The sequence below is a fragment of the Piliocolobus tephrosceles genome, chromosome 3, assembly GCF_002776525.5.
Source record: "Piliocolobus tephrosceles isolate RC106 chromosome 3, ASM277652v3, whole genome shotgun sequence".
Classification (NCBI taxonomy): Eukaryota; Metazoa; Chordata; class Mammalia; order Primates; family Cercopithecidae; genus Piliocolobus; species Piliocolobus tephrosceles.
The window spans coordinates 4,497,373-4,520,947 of NC_045436.1; the positions used below are offsets into that span (position 1 = coordinate 4,497,373).

Here is a 23,575-nt window from a genome sequence, read left to right on the forward strand (position 1 = left end):
AGAATGACTACTTCAGAATGATTATGTCCTCATCAAGCTTATATTAGACAGCTTTGTCTTCAGCAATGGGCCTGGGTCATCACCAGCCTACTTCAGAAACGCAGAACATCTCTTCAGATTAACATAATCTTTATAGTTCCTCTAAAGGCATTGCATTAACTCTAGGAACATTATGCAAAGTTTTTGACAACAGTAAAGGGCAAAAGCATACAACTTAATGAACATAACTAATTTAACATACATCCCAGAATGTCCAAATCAATGTTGCTAGATCAAAAAAATAAGGCTATTTCAAGGAAGCTATATGCTTTTATTCCATTGAAAATTTTCAAATTCTCTTCCATAGTTTAGGAAAAACTTTTTAGATTGCTCTTTACAATATTCCTTTGAGAACAACCAGAAGTTATCTGGAGTCAAAACTGGTGATTAAAATGAGTAACAGAGTTAGCAAATACAATATTGGATAAAATTAGGTAATTTGGGGCTTGTAAATTAACAATAAAAGGCATTCCTAAGAAGATTTAAAGACTGTATTTAGTTCCTTAACAAATATAGTTTATGACTTACGATATATTTTTAACTGGCAGTCTATTCTAGCAACATTCATATGCGAATGAGTAATTCAATATACAAAATGCTCTTGGTGTTTCCCCCTGCCTTCCCCAAGACCAAATCTTGTTCTGTTGCCCAGGCTGGAGTGATCTTGGCTCACTGCAACCTCTGCCTTCTTGGGTTCAAGCAATTCTCCTGCCTCAGCCTGCCAAGTAAGTAGCTGGGATTACAGGCCTGCACCACCATGTGTGGCTAATTTTTGTATTTTTAGTAGAGACGGGGTTTCATCATGTTGGCCAGGCTGGCCTTGAACTCCTGACCTTGTGATCTGCCCACCTTGGCCTCCCAAAGTGCTGGGATTACAGGTGTGAGCCAACGCATCCGGCCTCTTCGTACTTATTTTAATAAACCTCTCACAATCGTATATACTGATCACATATGTCACATATTACAGATATTATTGTGTATGTTTATAGACATATACATACATGTACAGTTGTACCTTGGGATCTATGGAAGATAGGTTCTAAGATCTCCTAAAGATACCAAAATCCGAGGACATTCAAGTCCCTGGTATAAAATGGTGCAGTGTTTTCGCATATAACCATGTACACTCTCTCGTATACTTAAAATCCTCTCTAGATTACTTATACCTAATAAAATGTAAATGTTCCATAAATGATTGTGATTTTGTAGTTTTAGGAAATAATGACAAGGAAAAGGGTCTGTACATATTCAGTACAGATGCAGTTTTTTTCCCCCCAAATATTTTCAGCCCATGGTTGGTTGAGTCTACAGATATAGAACCCACAGATAAGGAAGGCTGACTGTATACATAAAGACTGTACACATAATTCTTAAATATATATTGCCAAATGCAAAGCACAATGCTGATTATTGGGATCTTCACTGCAAGATGTATGTGTACCCAAAAATATTTTTATTTTCCTTTATTCATATTTAAATTGAAATAAAAGCTAGGTGTGGTGGCTCATGCCTGTAATCCCAGTACTTTGGGAGGCCCACACAGACAGATCACCTGAAGTTAGGAGTTTGTGACTAGCCTGGCCAACATGGTAAAACCCTGTCTCTATTAAAAACACAAAAATTAGCTGGGTGTGGTAGCATGTGCCTGTACTCCCAGCTACTTGGGAGTGTGAGGGAGGAGAATTGCTTGAATCTGGGAGGTGGAGGTTGCAGTGAGCCGAGATGGCCCCACTGCACTCCAGCCTGGGTAAAAGAGTGAGACTCCATCTCAAAAAAAAAAAAAAAAATTGAAATAAAAGCAAAGTATAAAACATGCACATTATGATATTATAAATGGCAAGATTATGAGACTGAAGTGTAGGTGAGGGGACCAAATTCATTACAATAGCAATGTGGACATGTATATGCCTTTTTATAATGTGTAAAAAAAATAGTCAAAACTAAATTCAATCTCTTGGTACATTTACAAAACCTTTTTTCCCCTGACTACACATTCAAAAGCACCTTCTGTAAAAACATAATGTAGTTTTATTTGCCATTATGGGGTAGAACACAATGTCAATATTGTATTTGGTTTAAAAGATTCTTTTAATGTACACTTATCTTGAGAAAAACAGATACACTGCCTCACATGCCAAGTTTACATCAGCTAGTGATTAATATTCCTTTCAGCCTACATATACTACCTTGTTAGCGTTCTTTAAATGTTCCACAGATTCCCAAAAACTAATCAGAGTTCTCTTGTCCATCCTTTCCATGTACATTCCAAAGTGCTCTCGGTAGAAAGTATTGGCCAAGATATCTTCAAACTGAAGAATCTATTAAGAGAATTTAAGAAAACGTTTTTAAAAATCAAATTTTAAATATCGGTTAGCTTTAACTTCCAATGGACTAATTTCTACATTTCGGATAAAAATGCATTTTTTTAAAGGAATAAAGTAAAATTTTATTGTAGTAATTTACACTTTATTTAAGTAAACGTGCCATGGTGTTTTGCTGTATCTACTGACCAGTCCTCAAAGTTCTCTCCCCTTGTCCGCCCACTCCCCAGTAGGCCCTGGTGTGTGTTGTTCCCCTCCCTGTGTCCATGTGTTCTCATTGTTCAGCTCCCACTTATGAGTGAGAACATGTGATATTTGGTTTTCTGTTCCTGTGTGTGTTTGCTGAGGATGATGGCTTCCAGCTTCATCCATGTCCTTGCAAAGGACATGATCTCATTCCTTTTTATGGCTGCGCAGTATTCCGTGGTATATATGAACCACATTTTCTTTATCTAGTCTATCACTGATGGGCATTTGGGCTGCTTCCATGACTTTGCTATTGTAAATAGTGCTGTAATAAACATATATGTGCATGTGTCTTTATAGCAGAATGATCTATATTCCCTTGTGTATATACGCAGTAATGGGATTGCCGGGTCAAATGGTCTTTCTGGTTCTAGATCCTTGTCATATTATATATTGTCATACTGTCTTCCACAATGGCTGAAGTAATTTACATTCCCACCAACAGTGTAAAAGTGTTCCTATTTCTCCATACCTCGCCAGCATCTATTGTTTCTTGACTTTTTAACAACTGCCATTCTGACTGGTGTAAGATGGTATCTCATTGTGGTTTTGATTTACATTTCTCTAACAATCAGTGATGTTGAGCTGAAAACACACATTTTTTAAAGTCAAAGTGGATGTAACATAGTACTGGTAAACTGAAATATCTCTTACTACATTTTAAATGGAATAAAGCTTATTGAATATTCGAAATGCACGTACTGAAAAAATACCAATTTCCTATTACCCATTCACTCATTGAACAAAGATTTATTTGGCATTGTAAACCAGAAAGTGTCCGAGACGGGTCTCAATCAGTTTAGCAGTTTATTTTGCCAAGATTAAGGACATGTCTGGAAGAAATAAACATGGACTCACAGAAACAGTCTGTGGTCTGTGCCTTTCTCCAAAGATGACTTTGAGTGCTTCAATATTTAAAGGGGAAAAGTGGGCTGGAGGGGAAAGGAGAATATGGTAATCCACACGTTCCAAGCAAAAAGGAGCAGGCAGGGCAATAGTCAATTACGTAATCCTCTGACGCTCAGTAAATCAGCACTTCACATAAGATAAGGCGAACACAGAGTAGCTACCTGTGGAGATATCGAACCTTCTGTCTGTAGCTTCTGCTTAGGAACAAAAGGAAAGGCAGCTTCCTGCATGACTCAGCTTTCAGCTTAATTTTTTTCATATCCTTTGCCCACTTTTTGGTGGGGTTGTTTTTTTTCTTGCAAGTTTGTTTAAGTTCTTTGTAGATTCTGGATATTAAACCTTTGTCAGATGGATAGATCGCAAAAACTTTTTCCCATTCTATAGGCTGCCGGGGCAGGCATTTTCTAATAGCTCCTAGTAACTAATTTAAGGACATGGATATCCCTTGCTACAGACCATTAATAATTCGTTCTATAAATATTTCAGACCAATAATATTTAGTTAGTTTACTAGCTGTGGAACACTAGAACATGTGTCTTTATGTAAAGTCTACCAGTGAAGCATTTTGAAGCACAAAATCCTAACTGTACATGCTCCAAAGGGGTTTAAAGGAACCCATATCAATGTGGCTAGGGAAGATGGGCCAACCATTCCAGCATCAACAGAAAGGGCCAGGAAACCATTTCACACACAAGTCAAGTCCTGGCCTGCATTTGACAGTGTTCATTTTGGATTGGCCTTGGATCAAATAAGGAAAATGATACACAAATTGGCATAAAGATCTGCCATTTATTGCCACTGATTTCCAAACTCCATGTACTCCTATTTCCATTTCCTCTTCAACCCTATGTTAACTCTTCCTTCTATCTTTCCATTTTGGGGCCACTGGTGTGGGCGGTGCTACCTTGCCAAAAAAAAAAAAAAAAAAAAAAAAAAAAGGCAACACAGACTTTTTGCTTTCAAAACAAAGCAAGACAGGAAGGCAACACTGTGAAGTTAAAGTTGCTCAGGCGTTGGAAGTAGATATACGTAGGTTTGAATCGTGACTCTGCTACTTTCCAGTTCTGTGAGCTCTATGTTACGCCATCACCCTGAGTCTCAGTTTTTTCACCCATAAAATGTGAATGATACCACCTACTTTCCAGGTTGTTCTGAGACTTACTAATAATAACTGTTCTGAATCAACAAAGACAACAATAAAAACTAATCAGGAAGAGCCTGAACCAGGAGAAAGAGAAGGCAAAATAAGTGCCAAAAATCAGTTAAGAGGTCACTTTCTAGTTACATAAATATGGATAAAAGGATTAGCAGTGATTCTCACCTGGCATCCAAAGAGAAATTACAAAGGACACAAAAAACTTTTGTGGGTGATGGATATGTTTATTACCTTGATTGTGGCAATGGTTTAACTGAATATATGCGTATGTCAAAACTTACCAAATTGTACACTTTATGAGCAGTACACTGCATGTCATATCTTAAGCTGTTTTAAAAACAAATATTCCATTAAGCCTTAATAATAGCATTGCAAAGAAATGAAGTAGACAGTGATTATCTAAGGACCCACTGTCAGGAGAACATATACTGACATAATCTTTGTGAGTTACAGATTGCTGGATCTGATTTCCCAGTATTTTTGTTAAGGACTTTTCTGTCTAGGGTCACGAGGGACACTGTAGTTTTTTTCCTCTGGTTTGGTATCAGTTATGCTAGCCTCCTCCTAGGATGAGTTGAAGCATTCCCTTCTCCGTTTTTTGAAAGAATATGGCTAAGATTGGTATTATCTCTTCCTTACTTGTTTTATAGAATTCACCAGTGAGGCCGGGCACAGTGGCTCACGCCTGTAATCCCAGCACTTTGGAAGGCCAAGGAGGGCAGATCACCTGAGGTCAGGAGATCGAGACCAGCCTGGCCAACACAGTGAAGCCCTGTCTCTACTAAAAATATAATCATTAGCTGAGTGTGGTGGTGCATGCCTATAATTCCAGCTATTCAGGAGGCTGAGGGAGGTGAATCGCTTGAATCTGGGAGGCGGAGGGTGCAGTGAGCTGAGATCGCACCACTGGCACTCCAGCCTGTGCAACAGAGGAAGACTCCATCTCAAAAAAAAAAAAAGAAAAAGAAAAACGAAAATCACCAGTGAAATGATCTGAGTCTGGAGTTTTGTGAGAAGGTTTTAAATTATTATCATATCCTTCAATAAACTGTGGGTTATTCAGAGTTTCTATTTATTTTTTTCTTTTTTTTTTTCTTTTTTTTTTGAGATGGAGTCTCACTGTCACCCAGGCTGGAGTGCAATGGCATGATCTCGGCTCACTGCAACCTCCACCTCCCGGGTTCAAGTGATTCTCCTGCCTCAGCCTCCTGAGTAGCTGGGATTACAGATGCCCACCAGCATGCCCGACTAACTTTTGTACTTTTAGTAGAGACAGAGTTTCACCAAGTTGGCCAGGATGGTCTTGATCTCTTGACCTCATGATCCGCCCACCTCAGCCTCCCAAAGTGTTGGGATTACAGGAGTGAATCACTGCGTCTGGCCTCTATTTCTTTTTGAATCAGTTTTGGTAATTTGTGTCTTCCAGGGAATTTGTCTATTTCATTTAAATTGTCAAATTTATTGGCTTGAAGTTGTTCACAGTATTCCCTTAGCATCCTTTGAATGTATGTAGCATCTGTAGTGATGTCCTATTTCATTCCTAATTTTGGTAATTCATATCTTCTCGCTTTCCTTCTAGTTATTTTAGTTTTTATTTATAGTTTCTTTAAAAAATTTTTTTTAAGTTTTCTTCTCTTTTTTTTTGTAGAGAGGGGAGTCTTGTTATGGTGCCCAGGCTGGTCTCTAACTCCTGGCCTCAAGCGATCCTCCTGTCTTCGCCTGCCAAAGTGCTGGGATTATAAGGCATGAACCCCCTCACTGGGCCAATTTATAGCTTCTTAAAAGATTAGATCACTGATTTCACACCCTTCTTCTCTTCTGCTATAAGCATTAAAAAGTACAGTTGACTCTTGAGCAACATGAGTTTGAGCTGTACAGGTCCACCTGTACAAGATTTTCTTCCACATCTACTGCCCCTGAGACAGCAAGACTAACCCCTCTTCTTCCTCCTCCTCTGCCTAGACAATGTGAAGATGATGCGGATGAAAACCCCTGCGATGATCCACTTCCAGTGAGTAGCAAAAACATTTTCTCTTCCTTATGATTTTCTTAGTAACATTTTCATTTTCTTTATAGCCTACTTCATTGTAATAGTACAGTACATAATACATATACAAGATCTGTGTTAACTGACTGTTATTGGTAAGGCTTCTGGTTAATAGTAGGATATGGGTAGTTAAACTTTTGAAGACTCTACAGTTATATGTGAATTTTTGCTCAGGGGAGGGTCAGCACTCCTAATTGTTCAAGGCCACATTGTTCAAGGCCAACTGCATATAATTCCTCTAAGTGCTGCTTTAACTGCACAATATATCCCACTATATATATATATCATAATATATCCCACAAATAATTGATATATTGCATATTCACTCCATTGAAAATAGTTCCTAATTTTCCTTATAATTTCTTCTTTGATGAAAGCCTTATTTAGATATGCTACTTATATTTCCAAATATTTGGGAATTTTTCAGATATTCCTATTACTGGTATTACTGAGGGGGAATGTTAACATTTCCAACTATACTTGTGAAGTTTTTTCTCATTTCTGTCAGGTTTTGCTTCACGTACACTCTCAAGGTCTCCCTATTGATTAAGAACATCTGATTATTATATCTTCCTGATGAACTGATTCCTTTATCATAATGAAATGTTCTTCATCTCCGGTTCTACTCCTTGTTCTGAAGTCTGTTTTGTCTGACATTCACAGTAGCTATTCTAGAGTTCTTATGCTTAGTATTCACATGTCTTTTTCCCTCTTACTTCCAAACTATCTGTGCCTTTATGTTTAGCTTCCTATAAGCAACACATAACTATCTTGCCTTTTTAAAAATTCACTCTGAATCTTTATTTTAATTGGAGGATTAACCTGCTTTGGAAGTCTAAATTCTGAAATAAAGTTAATGGCAATTCTTCTGGATCAGATATGATTAGATCATAGCAAAAGTTTTCTTCCCATTCATGAAGACATCAGAATGCCCCCAAACTAACCAAAGTCTTACCTTTCAAATAGCAAATGACTATAACTATTGGAATTCTGTCTCATCTTAGCCTTCCATGCTGAAGACTAGAGGAAATGGTTTTACTCTGAGGATGAATTACTGCAACAGAAATGAGTTTCTCTTTTCCTGAATGTCTGAAAAGAACGAATCAAAAATTGATCTGGCACTCTGGATTAAGTCTACTTCTAGTAGACACTGCCGGACAGACAACCTGCACTGAAATCACATTTAATTCTCCTAAAACGAGTTTCCATTATCTTTCTCGAGATCTTCCCGTACCACACATCTAAAAGCATATCATCTTTTGACTAGGTAGCAAGCCATTATGCACTTCTCCTAGGTATTTATCTCATATTTCTACTGGATCACTTACCTTTTTATTTTATAATTACATGGGACTCTGTGAGAGCAGGGATTCTGTCTTATTTATTTTTAATCCTAGTACCTAGCACTATAACTGAGATATTGTGGGCCCTCAATAAATGTCTGTTGAATGAATGAATGGGACATAAGACAAAGATCTCATCTATGATAAATGTGGCTAGAAATTAATCTAGGAGCCCCAAAACAAAAAGCTACTAAGGAGGAGGAAGGGCGCAATATTCAACCTGTCAAATCTGCCACCTCTCTGATTCACCAAAATGTTACGTTTCCATCTAGAACACAAAGCCAATATCTCAAAAATTTTATTTTATTTTATTTTATTTTGCTAATAGCAAAATCAACAGACTTCCTGTGGTTAGAGGATCTCTCTATAAAAACAAGAGTTCCTTGGAGCTGCACTTGCACCACTTGTGTAAGATGCTGCAGAACCCTGGCCCATGCTGGGGCTGGCCCTTCCTGCAGAGGCTCTAGCGGAGACTAGCCAGAAACAAGCAAGAAAGTCAAGGCTTATCATTGGAACAGGGAGGCAGGGGAACATCACAGATGAGTAGCTGAAGTAGAACCGAGAGCTACACAGGAAAGAATCAAGAGACTGAAAATCAGAACAAGTAAGGTTAGAGGCTGTGGTCTGAGTTACATTATAACAATGTTGGCCTCTTTGTAGCTAAAGGACACACTATAGGAGAGGAGTCTGGCATCTGTTTTGAGGTCCTGTTCCTTCCATGGCACAGCTAAGCTCCAGGGCGGGTCATGTGGCTGCTTCCTTCTATCTTAGCATGCTCCAGGTCTTGGAAGACAAGTTTGGTCCTTCAGAGTTAGGACAGGTACTGAGGTAGGGCTAAAACACTTCCCTAAGCTCCGTGATTTGGTTGGTATTGACAGACAGCCTGAAGTCTGACAGTACAAAAACAGTCAGAGAGGGGTTATGTTTCAGTGAGAAAGCACTCAGATTTGCAAACCAACCAGATCTGGGTTTTTATCTAGTTCCACCTTTTCCTATCTATGTGGTTTTAGGTAAGATATGTAAATTCACCATTTCGTCACCTGAAAAATGAAGATATCAAGTGGAAATTTCATAATATTGTGGCAAGAGCTAAGTAAAATAATTGGAAGATGCCTCCTACTTCATAGGTGGTTATTTCTCATCAATTGATAATGGGAAACTTGACTGGACTCTTCTAAGTATAAATATGCTCTTCCGGGTCCTCTGGGCAGGACAAAGGGGAGATGGGAAAATATACACACATGCACACACACGCACACACCCGATGCCTATCTATCATACCTATTACCACCCACAGAAGTCAAAGACACCAAGGAATATAGCTCCTTGACTCATAAAGCAAATATGTAAGTGTGTAGTTATGGCACACATGTCTAAGTTCAATACTAAAAAGGTGAAAGTCTTTATATGTAGTTTTTTTTTTTTGAGACGGAGTCTCGCTCTGTCGCCCGGGCTGGCCGGATCTCAGCTCACTGCAAGCTCCGCCTCCGGGTTTACGCCATTCTCCTGCCTCAGCCTCCCGAGTAGCTGGGACCACAGGCGCCCGCCACCTCGCCTGGCTAGTTTTTTGTATCTTTAGTAGAGACCGGGTTTCACCGTGTTAGCCAGGATGGTCTTGATCTCCTGACCTCGTGATCCGCCCATCTCGGCCTCCCCAAGTGCTGGGATTACAGGCTTGAGCCACTGCGCCCGGCCTCTATGTAGTTTTATCAGCATTTATAATAAACTTGGTAGGGTCAAAACAAGAAACTATAAAGTTCTACCTTCTGGCTTTGAGGCCCTTCCCCCTCCTCCACGGCCCCCTCCTCTTGCTGGTCATAGGCAGGGCCTCCCAGGATTCGGATTCTCTTCTCACACTGCTTCTTTGCCACAGTCAGTTGGTTGATGTACCTCTTCATGTTCCTGGCCCTCAGGAGATCAGCCTTCATTGCCGCAGTTTCTTTACCTTGAATAGGAGTGAGGAACAGTACCTGGTCAGAGGACAAGGCATGAAAGGACAGAGCGATTCAGAACCAGATCGGTGTCTGCTGTGGCCATTCTGAACCAAGTGGATACTAAACAAAATAACAGAACAGAATCCACAATAAATACATACACATACTCCCAAATACAAATGCTAATCATTTCTAAATATAATTTCCAAATATACCACTGACAAATCTTACCCAAGGGTAAAACATTTTTTTAAAAAAACCTCAGTACAAATGCACTCACACATCTCTGTGTGGATCCTTTAACATCTTTATATGAATGTGTACGGACAAACACTCATTCATAAGCATGTACTGAGTGTTAGGCAGGTGTCAAGACACTTGCTAGGCTTTTGAGATTGAAGACCAATTGTTGGCCCTCAAGGACCTTTTAGAGTCTAGCAAGTAAGAAATCCAGAGAGGAATCCAAGCACCTGTAACACAGGCTATGGAGAAAATATGCAGATACCATGAACTGTTTAACAGAAGATTCTAACTCAGGTTTCTTTGAGGAAATTTTATTTAAACAAACATGAATAATGAGTCGAGTGTGGCAGACAGAAAGAATAGCGAGCGTGAAGGTGAGAAACAGGCAGGAAAGAGAACAGAGCTTTCCAGGAACTGAAAGAAGCCGTTAGAGCAGGTGCAAAAGGAACCAGAAGATCCAAAATAACTCTGATGCTGGCAGGAGCCACGAGGTGCACAGCCTTTCAGGCCAGAGAAAGGACTCTGATCTCTAGCCCAAGAGTACTGAGAAGCTGTAATGGGTTTTAAGCAGGAGTGTGCCATAAATGGACTTGTATCTTTAATGATTACATAGGAAGCAGGATAAAAGATGGGTTGGAAGAAGGAAGACTGCTAGGAAGAGGACAAGCTGGAAGACCACTGCAGTGTAACTGAGGAGGGAGATAACGATGGCCTACACCAGGGTTACGGCAGGCCAGTAGAGAGGACAAGAGGATGTCAGGACCCAGTGACTGGCTGGGCAGGGCAGAGGGCAGGTTGCTGAGGAATTAAAAGGTATCAAATATGGCTCCTAGGTTTCCAACATGAGCAGCCAAGGGGATGGTGGGGCCAATTACTAAGCTAGGAACACTGGAGAAAAAGGTTTGTGGAAGATGCTAACGCAACTCTGGACAATGTGGCAGGTGATATTTTCCAAAAGCGCCTGCAGTGCCTTCCATCTCACATGCTCTGTTTACAATGTCCCTCTGACAATCTCCCTCTGGCAAGTAGAATATATGTTTCCTTTTGTTGAATCTGGTTGGGGTCATGATTATGACGGAAGGGATGCTCTGACTTCCAAGACTAGATCATAAAACACCAAGGACTTGGAGCTCTGGGTCACTATGTGTGGCTCACCTGTCCTGAGGCTTCCATGCTTTGAGGAAGCCTCAACCATCAGTCCTTGGAGAGATCTATATGGAGAGGAACCAGGGCTCCCTGGACCACAGCTCTGGCTGAGATCTCAAGCTCATATTCAGAACCCATGAGGCACCGTGTGAGTACACCATCCTGAAAGTAAACTGTCCCATCCCAGTCAAGCCACTCCAGCTGATGTCACGTGATACAGAGTCATTACTTCCAAACCCTGCCCAGATTGCAGCTTCGTGAGCAAAATAGGTGACTGGTGTTAAAGACACTATGTTTTAGGGTAGTTTGTTACACAGTAAAAGACAACCAAACAGGCAAAATGAGTCTGCAGGCTTCTGAGTAGCTAAGTGGAAAGAGAAGGTCTAGAGTTCAGAAATATTCAGCTTTGGGACAGTAAATGACATCACGGGAGTGTGTGAGATAACCCAGGAGGAAACAAATAATCCTAGACACAACTGAGATACACCTTACCCTTAAGAGTAAGGGGAAAGAGAAGCTGACAAGGGAGATCGTAAATATATCCTTAAAAAGTAGGTGTTTATCTCTTTATACACTGCTATATCCCCAGCACCTACAACAGTGCCTGGCAGCACAGGAGATACTCATTAATCAGGAGTTGAATGGATCAATGAACTCTCAAATGCTACAGTTTGCTAATATGTATCAGGTATTGTGTTCTTTCTAGAATTTGGGGCTGAGGAGGAAAGAAAGAGGGTGAGCATCCTCAACTCCTACTCTTCAAGGACTCCCATCTGGCTTCTAACCCTCCCTCCACCAAATCTGCTGTTGCCAAGATCACTAGGGACCCCCAGGTCAAATCCAGTGGAGAGCTTTCAAAAGAGTCTGCAATCTGAGTTAGGTTAGAATCCTGGCTCTGTTACTTACAATTTATGCCACCACAAGCAAAATTTTTTTTAAATTTAAAACCAGTAACACTGGTTTGTTTCCTTAAGTTGACATATCATTTAAAGCAAAAGCAAAATACTCATACAAAATTATATTTTCAAAAATATTACTAAACATTGAGCATTACACCTTGTGGAGAACAGGCTGGCTGTGTATATATACCTAAAGGCAAGGGCTGGGGTGAGGGAAGGATGTTTTTGTTTTAAGTGAGACAGAATTGAGCTGGTTTTAATGCTGATGAGAAGAAATCAGTAAAAAGTAAAGAGAGGTATGGCCAGGCATGGTGGCTCTCACCTGTAATCCCAGCACTTTGGGAGGCTGAGGCAGCAGGGTCACTTGAGGGCAGGTGCTGGGCACCAGCCTGGGCAAGATAACAAAACCCCATCTCCACAAAAAGTTTTTTAAAAACCTAGCTAGGTGTGGCAGTGCGTGTCTGTAGTCCCAGATACTCAGGAGGCTGAGGAGGGAGGTTCACTTGAGTCCAGGAATTTGAGGCTGCAGTGAGTGATGATCCTGTACTCCAGCTTGAGCAGCAGAGCAAAATAAACAAATAAATAGAAGTTGAGAAAGGTGACAGACAAGGAATGGTATCCAGAAGACAGGTGAAGAGATCAGAGATCAGCTTTGGAGAAAGGTCACCTCCTCCCCTGCAGTAACATGGAAGGCAGAGCAGGTGGACATTGGATATGAGGAAGTTTGCAGACATGGCTAGATGCCAGAGCAGTTCCCTTCATATGGATTTAGTTTTGTGCAAGTAGAGAGCAAGATCGTCTGTGTGGAGTGAGCGGGTGAAAGACTGAGTGATCAGAGGCCTGAGGAAAGGGGGCAGTGTGGAATCTCTCATACAAAGCAGAGGCGCTCAGCTCAGGACTGCCAGGAATGCTCAGGGCCCAGAGGACCGCTAGAGAAACAGAATGTTTCTCCCTAGGCATGGTAACTACATACCTGGCCAGGTGAAAGCATCCTCTCTGGAGGTAAGTCAGCACATACCTCGCCTAGACTTGAAACTACCAATGATAAAAGAGCATTTGCGTTTTGTCTCTTGGTTTCCCTGAGAGCAGTCTAAGTAATGGTTTGCACATCCTCCCAGCTGGAGACCTCCATCCGGTTCCCTAGGATGGTCATTACCTCTCTCAAGTCCCACTTAGTCAAATGTGCAAATGCATAACATAGTACTCAGGGAGGCTGCACAAATTAGCTGAAAAAACTTAAGACACAGTACCATAAAACAGTTTTATCAGAAGCAGCTTTTCTTGTACTGAACACAAAGGGCCACAGGCAGGCCTCAGGTCAATACACAGCCTTGTTCAAGATGATCTGTCAGGTATTATCAGACATCTTTTCATCCCCTTTTCATTCACTTCAATAATGGTTTCTGAACTTGTGTTATGCTTGGCCAACAGACAGGACCTGCCTAAATACTCACTAATTTAGCATTTATCTCAACAGAAAAAAAATAGTATTTCAGAGACTCCTTTGTGGGAGGATGAAGGTAAATGTAGGTTGCCCCAAAATTAGTCTATTGCAAAGTAAGTTGTTTTGTGGGTGTATCCAAGGAAGTACATGCTTGGAAGACCTAATTTTTCAAGAAAACTTTTACTTTTTAAACATATACCCTTAAACTTCACAGTTTGTGTATAATGTTTAAGTTACTCTAAAAATTCCGGGGCTCAAGTTGCCTCTTGTTTATAAAACAAACCTAGACCTCAATTTTAATTTGGGGTTAAAACATGTTAATAAAGAGAGAGAGAGAGATACAGGAGGAAACTGACACCTATTTATCAACCTCGACGTTCTTTTTACCCAAAGCTTAAAAAGCCTTTCTAAAAGGACAAAACCTACAAGAAAATTCCAAAGACAAGAAAGAAAGAGAATAACCTTTCCCTAAAACCCAGCTGCAAGGCTGGGAAGAATGTTCTGGTGCTCTGCTTGAATGCGGCTTGCTCACGTGAATGCGCTCTGTTTGCTGATGGGCAATACAATGCCATTGTCTCATCACAAAGCTTGTTGCTAACAAATGCAACAGCAGCTTGTTGCTTAGAGGTTCTGTTAATTTGTGCCACATTCAGAGCTAAAGGACTAACGTGGAGCCCATGCATCCCAGGCTGCTGGCATGCAAAAATCCTTGTAAATCCAGTGATGCCGATGAATACATTTCTTTGTGGCCTTAAAACCCATTCATCCAAGAAATATTCACGTCAAGAAAAGTACAGGCGAGCGGGTGTGTGACAACACCCCGTGACCCAGCTCACGCCAGTGTTATGTGGCTTTCTCTCTACAGTCTGAAGTAGTAATACTGTGCATTGTTAGAAACTGGGTTAATCACACAGCATTTAATCTAGCTTTAAAAAGAAGTGGCCAATGAAACACCGGATGGCAGTGGGTCTTTAAACTGGTGCCAAGATGAACACACACATGATGTTAGGTTGGTGCAAAAGCAATCACGGGTTTCGCCATTACTTTTAATGGCAAAAAACACAATTACTTTTGCACTAACCTGTAATGTTCCAAAGCAATCAGTTCAAACATTTACTGTTTTTCCTTCTAGATAGTCTAGGTTCTACCGAGATCAGAGAAGGAAACGGGTGAATTCGGGTTCATTTAATGAAAAAGACATTTAGATTAGACATTAGGTAAACTATTTTGGCTACAAAGACATTACAACAGACTTGTGAATAACATCACAGAAATGCTTTTCGCTATAAATCCCCTGCCCACGATATAATTCTTCCTTACGCAAGTGCAGTGGCCTGCAGTAAAACAAAAACACCAACATCTAACGACAACTGTTAGATGCGATTTCTAGTAAGGCAGCAGGCAGCAAAGTAACTTAAAGTGCAAACTGATGACTCTAGAAATAGCACAACTGGATTAAAATGGCACCACTGTGGTTTTCAGGTACCAAAAAAGAAAAACACCAACAGTAGAATATTTTCCTTCCCTCCTAACATGCTATCATGTTCCAGGTCATATCATAGTGGCAGCACCCTCAGCAGACTCACTGAGGGATTTAACGGATAATACAGGGCAGGATTTCTCAATCTCGGCACTACTGACATTTTGGGCAGGATAGTTCTTAGCTGTGGGGGGCTATCCTGTGTATTGCAGGATGTTTAACAGCATCCCTGGCCCCTACCACTAGATGCCAGTAGCATCCCTTCCCCCAGAGATGACAACCACAAATGTCTCCAGACTACCGTCATACGTCCCCTGGGGAGCAAAACTGCCACCTCCCAGCCTCCACCTGGCCCCACTTAGTAGTGCTGATACAGAGGTACAGCCTGCCGCTCTAACAAGGAGGTTAGAGCAAACAGAGGACAAGGCTACACCCTCCTTCCCCTTCCCTCACTCCTCAACATGGGCTCCCTTCTCTCCTCTGCCCAGGATACTCAGGTCTCCCTGTGAAATGCAGGCAATCGAGGTATGGAATAGAGACTTCCTCCCTAGAAAATGTTGGTTCTCCAATCCTCAACTGTATGTGCACTGACAGATTAACCAGCTTTTGAATCTTTCTTGTACATTCAAATAAAAGTTTTAGGCTGGATGTGGTGGCTCATGCCTGTAACACCAGCACTGGGCAGGGCTGAAGCGGGAGGATGGCTTGAGGACAGAAGTTTAAAACCTGCCTGGGCAACACAGCAAGACTCTCTCTAAAAAAAAAAAAAATTAGGCCAGATGTGGTGGGTCATGCCTGTAATCCCAGCACTTCGGGAGGCCGAGGTGGGCAGATCACCTGAGGTTGGGTGTTGGAGACCAGTCTGACCAACATGGAGAAACCCCTTCTCTACTAAAAATACAAAATTAGCCAGGCGTGGTGGCGCATGCCTGTAATTCCAGCTACTGAGGAGGCTGAGGTGGGAGAATAGCTTGAACCTGGGAAGCGGAAGTTGTGGTGAGCTGAGATCGTGCCACTGCATTCCAGCCTGGGCGACAACAGCAAAATTCCATCTCAAAAAAAAAAAAAGTTTAAAAATTAGCTAGGCACCTGTAGTTCTAGCTACTCAGGAGGCTGAGGCAGAAGGATCACTTGAGCCCAGGAGGTTGAGGCTGCAGTGAGCCGTGATCACTAAAGCCAGGAGTTTGAAGTCACAGTGAGCTATGATCACGTCTCTATGTTCCAGCCTGGGCGACGGAGTGAGACTATGTCTCTAAAATATAAATAAGTAAATAGAAGTTTTACTAAATCCTCTTGACAGAAGGGTTCGAGAAACAGGTATATATTTACTTAGGGACTAGTCAAGATTCGAAGTGAGAAATGGTACTTGACCTCTTATCACAAAGCTGGCAGCAATTCTCAGTAGTTACCAATCACCACAAACTTCTTCAAAATTATCTAGAAATCACCTCAATAGTTGCTAAGGAACTCAAAAAAATATTTGCCTTACTTTTCAATCTGAGGCTGGTATGTCCTTTTTTGAAAGAACAAATGGGCTTCTCTTATCACACTAAACACCTGAGATTTCATAGTCTAATGTGTCACTCCACTTCAGTGGAGAGTATATTTGAGGAACAGCAGAAATCGTACAGGAGTTGATGGCGGAACCACTCACTTCATGATGGAGAAGAGTACAGAGACGTACGGACTTTGTGCAGCCCCACCAGGGTGTGCCCACTGTGTGCCCTGCCTTGCCTTCCTTTAATGTCTCCGTGCTGGAACTCCTAGCACTCCCGTTGGTTTAAGGCCCTCCAACAGGCTTGCAATATGTTTTTAAAGGAATAATATAGCAATTAAATCCACGTATAAAATTGCAAGCAGAACCCTGTTCCCAAATCGGCACTGTGAGCTGAGCAGATTTGGGAACTCAGATCTGACCCCGTACAATGTTTGTTGTGAGCAGGAGCCCAGGACGAAACTCAGGAGACGTGGGCTCAAGTTCTGGATTTGTGTCGGATCCGTGTGTGACTAACTAGTTCTATTCAAACCAGGTAAGTTGTTTAACATCCCTGGACGTCAGCTTTATTTGTATAAAATGCAGGTGTTAGAGTCTATGAGGACTGAAGTTCTCCTGGGGGACAGAGGGCGAGTAGAGTTGGTTATAAACTCATGAGACTATAGCGAGTGCAACGGAAGTGCCCGAGCCCGTAGTCCTTCAGGCAGGGAATGGGTGGGGGCCAGGTGGTGACAGTGGGGGAGGGACAGCAGGCACTGGAGGTAGTGCTGGAGGTTCAAGGACTGGGCAGGGAGGAACCACTGTAAGAGCCCTTGGGGCAACAGCAGGGAAACAGCCTGAGAACTGGTTGTAGTCCACTCAGGCGGCTCGAACAGAACACCACAGACCGCGTGGCATATGAACAACAGACATTTACTCCCCACAGCTCTGGAGGCTGGAAGTCCACGAGAAGGTGCTGGCAGAGTCGGCGTCTCCGCACCACAGCCTCACATGGCGGAAGGTGCAAGGCAGTCTCTGAGGCCTCTTTCATAAGGACACTGCAAGGAAAACCCACTCCAACTGCATTTTTCCTTTGCTCTCACATCACAACAATCAATACCAAAGACTTCTGTGGCCAAACGTGTGGAGGTTTTTCCCCAAACACCAAGCTAGTGCTGGGTGTCCTCTAACTCAGTTCTGGTGCCCTCCATTTAAGACAGTGTCAGACCCCACAGGCAGATGGTTCAGTCCACAAGACTGCCCCGCTACAAGACACTAGTTGCAAGTCTAGGCCTTCAGAACTTCTGATCAACCAGCTTCGGGTCAGGGTTCCCACAGCCCCCTTTCTGAGTTTGATTAATTCATTACCACAGCTCACAGAACTAGGGAAACTCTGACTTGCATTTACCAGTTTATTATAAAAAGTCTGACGATGTAATCCCAGCACTTTGGGAGGACGAGGCAAGTGGATCACCTGAGGTCCGGAGTTTGAGACTAGTCTAACCAACACGGTGAAACCCTGTCTCCACGGTGAAACCCTGTCTCTACTAAAAAAAAAAAAAAAAAAAAAAAAAAAACAAAAATTAGCTGGGTGTGGTGATGGGCACCTGTAATTCCAACTACCCAGGATTACCGAAGAATCGCTGGAACCCTGGAACCCAGGAGGCAGAGTTTGCAGTGAGCCAAGATCATACTGATGCACTCCAGCCTGGGTGACAGAGCAAGACTCCGTCTCAAAAAATAAAAATAAAAAAGTGTGACTAAGGGCCAGGCATGGTGGCTCACGCCTGTAATCCCAGCAATTTGGAAGGCCGAGGCGGGCAGATCACTTGATGTCAGGAGTTCGAGACCAGTCTGGGCAACATGGTGAAACCCTGTCTCTACTAAAAATACAAAAATTAGCCAAGCGTGGTGGTACATGCCTGTGGTCCCAGCTACTCAGGAGTCTGAGGCACAAGAATCATTTGAACCCAGGAGGAGGTTGCAGTGAGCCTACATCGTGCCACTGCACTCCAGCCTGGGCAACAGAGCAAGGCTCTGTCTCAAAAAAGAAAAAAAAAGTAATAAAAAGTCTGACTAAGGATATAGATGAAGAGACGTACAATGCAGGTGCCTGTAATCCCAGCTACTCAGCAGAATAGGGCAGGAGAATCACTGGAACCTGGGAGGCAGAGGTTGTTGCAGTGAGCCGAGATTGCACCACCGCACTCCAGCCTGGGCAACAGAGAGAGACTCTGTTTCAAAAAAAAAAAAAAAAAAGGTTGACTAAGGATACAGATGAAGAGATGCACAAGGCAAGGTATGGGGAAGGGGTGCAGAGCTTCCATGACCTCGCTGGGTGTGTCACCCTCCGGGAACCTCCTCGAACACGGTCATTAGGCCTTTTATGGAGGCTTTGGTGGATAGGCAGGACTGAAGACAACTGTGTTGAAATGTGATTGGACAAAAGGGGTGTGATCTAACACTAACAGACTGAGGGGGACTCCCAGCAAGGCTCACCTGTTTAGATTCTTCTCGGCCTCTTCTGTGTAGCATTTCTTCTTTCGCAGTATGGGGCAGGACCCTCTTTGGAATGAGGGTCTTATGACCCATAACTGGATGACAGTCCTGCCTTGGGCAGGTGAAAGGAGGGTAGGAAAAGGTCAGAGAGAGAGATGTGGTTTCCTGAGGTCTGCTTCTGAGGCCTAAAGTGCCCCAACATTACAATAAAACACTACAAGGGCTATGTGAGTTATGAGCCAGGAACCATGGAAGAAAACCTGTGTGTGTGTGTGTGTGTGTGTATCACAATAATCATAATACCACAGGCACTAATACCATGCATGAAGGTGAAACCCTCACGATCCAGTCACCTCCCAAAAGTCCCACTTTGTAATACCATCACCTTGGTGATTAGGTGTCAACATATGAATTTTGGGGGACACAAATATTCAAACCATAGCAGGATATTCTATGAGTTTAGGTCATTTGTAAATGTGGAATAGTTTATATCATTCACTGCAATGCTAGAAAATCAGATCACATCAAAACATTAGAAAAGACCCTGAGAAGTCCACAAGAGTCCATAGATTAGCCAGCTCTCTTCTTTCAGGCAGGGAAACCTTTAAATTCTAAAATGGACAAAGAAGCTACATAGTATCATTAAAAAAAGAATTCCTGGCCGGGTCTAGTGGCTCACACCTGTAATCCCAGCACTTTGGGAGGCTGAGGCGGGTGGATCACTTGAGGTCAGGAGTTTGAGACCAGTTTGGCCAGCAGGGTGAAACCCCATCTCTACTAAAAATACAAAAAAAAAAAAATTAGCTGGGCATGGTGGCAGGTGCCTGTAATCCCAGCTACTTGGAAGTATGAGGCAGGAGAAGCGCTGCAACCCTGGAGGCAGAGGTGGCAGTAAGCTGAGATCGTGCCATTGCACTCCAGCCTGGGTGACAGAGGCTCTGTCTCAAAAAGAAAAAATTCGTAATGGAAATCATTATGATTCTTATCAGCGAGTAACAGTGTCTATGTGTTTGTGTATGTACACATACATATTCAACATATTCTACAGTTCTAATTGATATATTAAATTCTAAAACTATTTAGTTACACTCTTTAAAAACTTTAATTCCACTTGGGTAAGATGTACAATTTTTAAAAATGAGTAAAAAGGCAACCCCTCCTGATCTGTACCCTGAGTGTATCACTCCCAAGTGTGTACTATTTATACACAGCAGTTTCCAACGCACTCAAATCAACCTCATGTTCTTTGCTGTAGTAAGCTGAATGAACGTGACTCTTGAATCACCTTATAGATGCTTGATGACATTTCAGGATTCAGAACAGCAGAGAAGAAAGCTTTAAAGGGAGACGTGCTGGGCTCATTCACATCAAACCGCGGGGGAAACTTGGTTTATGTCCCATAACGACTAGAATTCCTACACTTGGCCAGCTTATTTTAAAAGACCATTTCTCAACTACTCTAGCTGTTCTGTCTAGTTGTAAATAAAAAGCTAGGTAGTTGGGTACTAAAAGGCAAATATGAATCTATCAGCAGCTCGGTATCATCTGCAGCAGCGGTTCTCAGTGTGATTCCCGGACAGGCAGCACAAGCATCAGCAGGGAACCAGTCGGTGACACAAACTCTGGGGCGCACTCGAGATCGACAGAATCAGAAGCTTTTGGTAGGGTTGGGGGTTAGCAATCTGCGTTTTAACAAGCTCTCCAGTGAGGCTGATGCCACCACAGCTTGAGAACCACTGCTCTACAGGATTACGCCCAGACTTTCAAGGATAACTCCGAGGCCCTTTAGGCCTTGTCTATTAATCTCATCTCTCCATTGCACACCAAGCACGAGCACATGATCTCATCTGGCATATCTACATGCACAAGGCTGCTTCACGCCTCTCTTTCTCTATGTACATGTGCCGCCATCCACCCAGATCCCCTGACAAGCCCAGAGGGAATGACAGCCTCTCGCCTTTATGACTCAACTCAGTGTTCCTCTGAAAAAGAAGCCCTTCTTGACCTCTGCTCCAGGTAGGGCAGACCACTCCGCACATCTGTGCCACTGCTAAATCCTGAACACGCAATTCTCATTGCATTTATCAAGCTGCATTGTCGTGTTGTATGTGTGTTGACCATGATCTTAGTGCACTGCCGTACCTAATACACAATGGCACTCAAAAAAGGTTGAGTAACTGAAAACCCACTTCTGGTGAATAAGATATCCTCCAGAGTATATTCTCTACTGCCATGAGGGGTCCTAACAGAACTCAAGAGCTCTTGTTTATCTTGGATCCAGGGAGGTAGGGCTGTGAACAATGAAGAAAGTGATATTAGATATAAACTGTAATGAATAAGGAGGGGTTATCTAGACAGAATGATATCGAGAGTAGGGTAGCACTTCAAGAAGAAGAAATAGAATGTGCAAAAAATACAAGGCACGAGGAATCAGGGTGAGTTCAGGAAATAGAAAAGTTAATGTGGCTGGAATGCAGAGAGACAGGGTGGAAGGGCAGGAGACGAAGCTGAAAACAGAGCCAGTGACCAGAGGAAGCAAGATCTTGTAGATCACGTCAAGGAGTCTTCATTATAAGGAAAATGGGAAGACAATGATGAGTTTTAAACACAAGGTGACATGATAAACTATGTATTTTTTTTAAAAAAATCACTATGACTTCAGTATGAAAAATATATTACTTTTTCATAGACAGAAAGAAATGTATGGTAGGAGGCCAATTAAGAAGTTACTATAGGCCAGGTGTGGTGACTCACACGTGTAATCCGAAAACTTTGGGAGGCTGAGGCAGGTGAGTCACCTGAGGTTAGGAGTTTGAGACCGGCCTGGCCAACATGGCGAACCCTCATTTCTACTAAAAACAGAAAAATTAGGCAGGTGTGGTAGTGCATGCCTGTAATCTCAGCTAGTTAAGAGGCTGAGGGAGGAGAATTGCTTGAACCCCGGAGGCGGAGGTTGCAGTGAGCTGAAATTGCACCATTGCTCTCTAGCCTGGGTGACAGAGTGAGACTCCGTCTCAAAAAAAAAAAAAAAAAGAAGTTACTATAATAGTTCAAGAGGGTGACTGGTGGTAGAGGATGGTGGTGCACAGAAAGGGAACAGAGTTGAGCTCTATGTAGGTGGTCCATCTGCATAATAATGGGCTGGATAAAGTATACAAGGGAGAAGGAATCAACAAGGTGGACCCAGGTTTACGACTTGTGTGAATAGATGGTGTTATGGACTGAATGTGTTCCTCTAAAATTCATCTGCTGAAATGTTAACTTCCAATAAGACAGTATTAGGAGGTAGGGACTTTGAAACATTTAGATGAGATGATGAAGGTAGAAGCCCTGTGATGGTATTAGAGGCCTTAGGCATAGAGAAAGAGACTAGAATTCTCCTTCTCCCCCCTCCACCCTACCATAGGAGGATATAGCAAGGAGGCCCATCTGCAAACCAGCAAGAGGGCCCTCATCAGACACCAGATCTGCCAGGATCTTGATCTTGGACCTCCCAGCCTCTAGCCTGTAAGAAATAAACATTGTTTAAGCCACCCAGTCAGTGGCATTATGTGACAGCAGCCTGAACTAAGACAGATGACGATGCCATTCACTGAGGCAAGAAATTGCAGAAGGTGCCCAGCTCTGTGAGGCTTTATGTGGACATTTTCATTTGCAGCCACTTTTGCGATATCCAAACAAAACTGTTGAGATGGCAGAGATTAAGTAGAAAGGTACAGGAATCTCTATAGACAGACATTTGGAGTCTTCAGCATTCAAATAAGGGAAAGGATTAGAGCAGGGCAGTGCTACCCAACATAACCCCTGCAATGATGAAAATATTCATAACTCACTATCCAATACAGTAGCCACATGTGGTTACTAAGTACTTGAAATGTGGTTGATGTAACTGGGGAACTGAATTTGTACTTACTTTTAATTAATTTAAATTTAAATAGTAACATGTAGCCCACGGCAATTATATTAGGCAGCACAGGTATAAAATAATTAGGTATGAAAGAGTTAGGAAAAAACCCTGCAGAACTCCAACATTTAAAAGCTGAATGGAGTAAAGAAAATAAGTAGAAAAACAAACCAACAAAGAACTAGAATAAGACAGGGAGTGTTAGCCCAGGCAAGTGGAATTTCAAGAAGACTGAGTAGTCAACAATATCAGATGCTGCAGAAAGGTCAAAGAAGATGAACACTGAAAAAAGTTCATTGAAATTAGCTGGTTAGACTCACTAAGCTCCCCAAATTCTGTGACCAACAGGCAGCTGATGTCATCAGTGGGTAAATTTTAGGCCTCCGTCAAAACACGTGGCCAGGTTTGAATGATAAAATACGGGCAGGGAAAAGAAAATTTTATGAGCAAACTAAAACTGCAGAGATGAATTGTTTCCAACTGTTTAGTAC

At 42.2% G+C, this 23,575-nt stretch overlaps 1 protein-coding gene across 3 annotated transcripts in view; it reads right to left on the reverse strand.

Annotated features, from left to right (window-relative positions):
• The window catches only part of SNX25 (sorting nexin 25), a 144,686-nt gene that overhangs the window by 40,976 nt on the left and 80,135 nt on the right, over positions 1-23,575 (reverse strand). For all 3 annotated transcript variants that reach the window (XM_023220987.2, XM_023220988.2, XM_023220990.2), the window contains exons 7-8: positions 9,825-10,006; positions 2,226-2,357 (exon numbers count right to left, since the gene is read on the reverse strand). In XM_023220987.2, the coding sequence (XP_023076755.2) occupies positions 2,226-2,357; positions 9,825-10,006 (314 nt within the window). The remainder of the gene's footprint in view (positions 1-2,225; positions 2,358-9,824; positions 10,007-23,575) is intronic.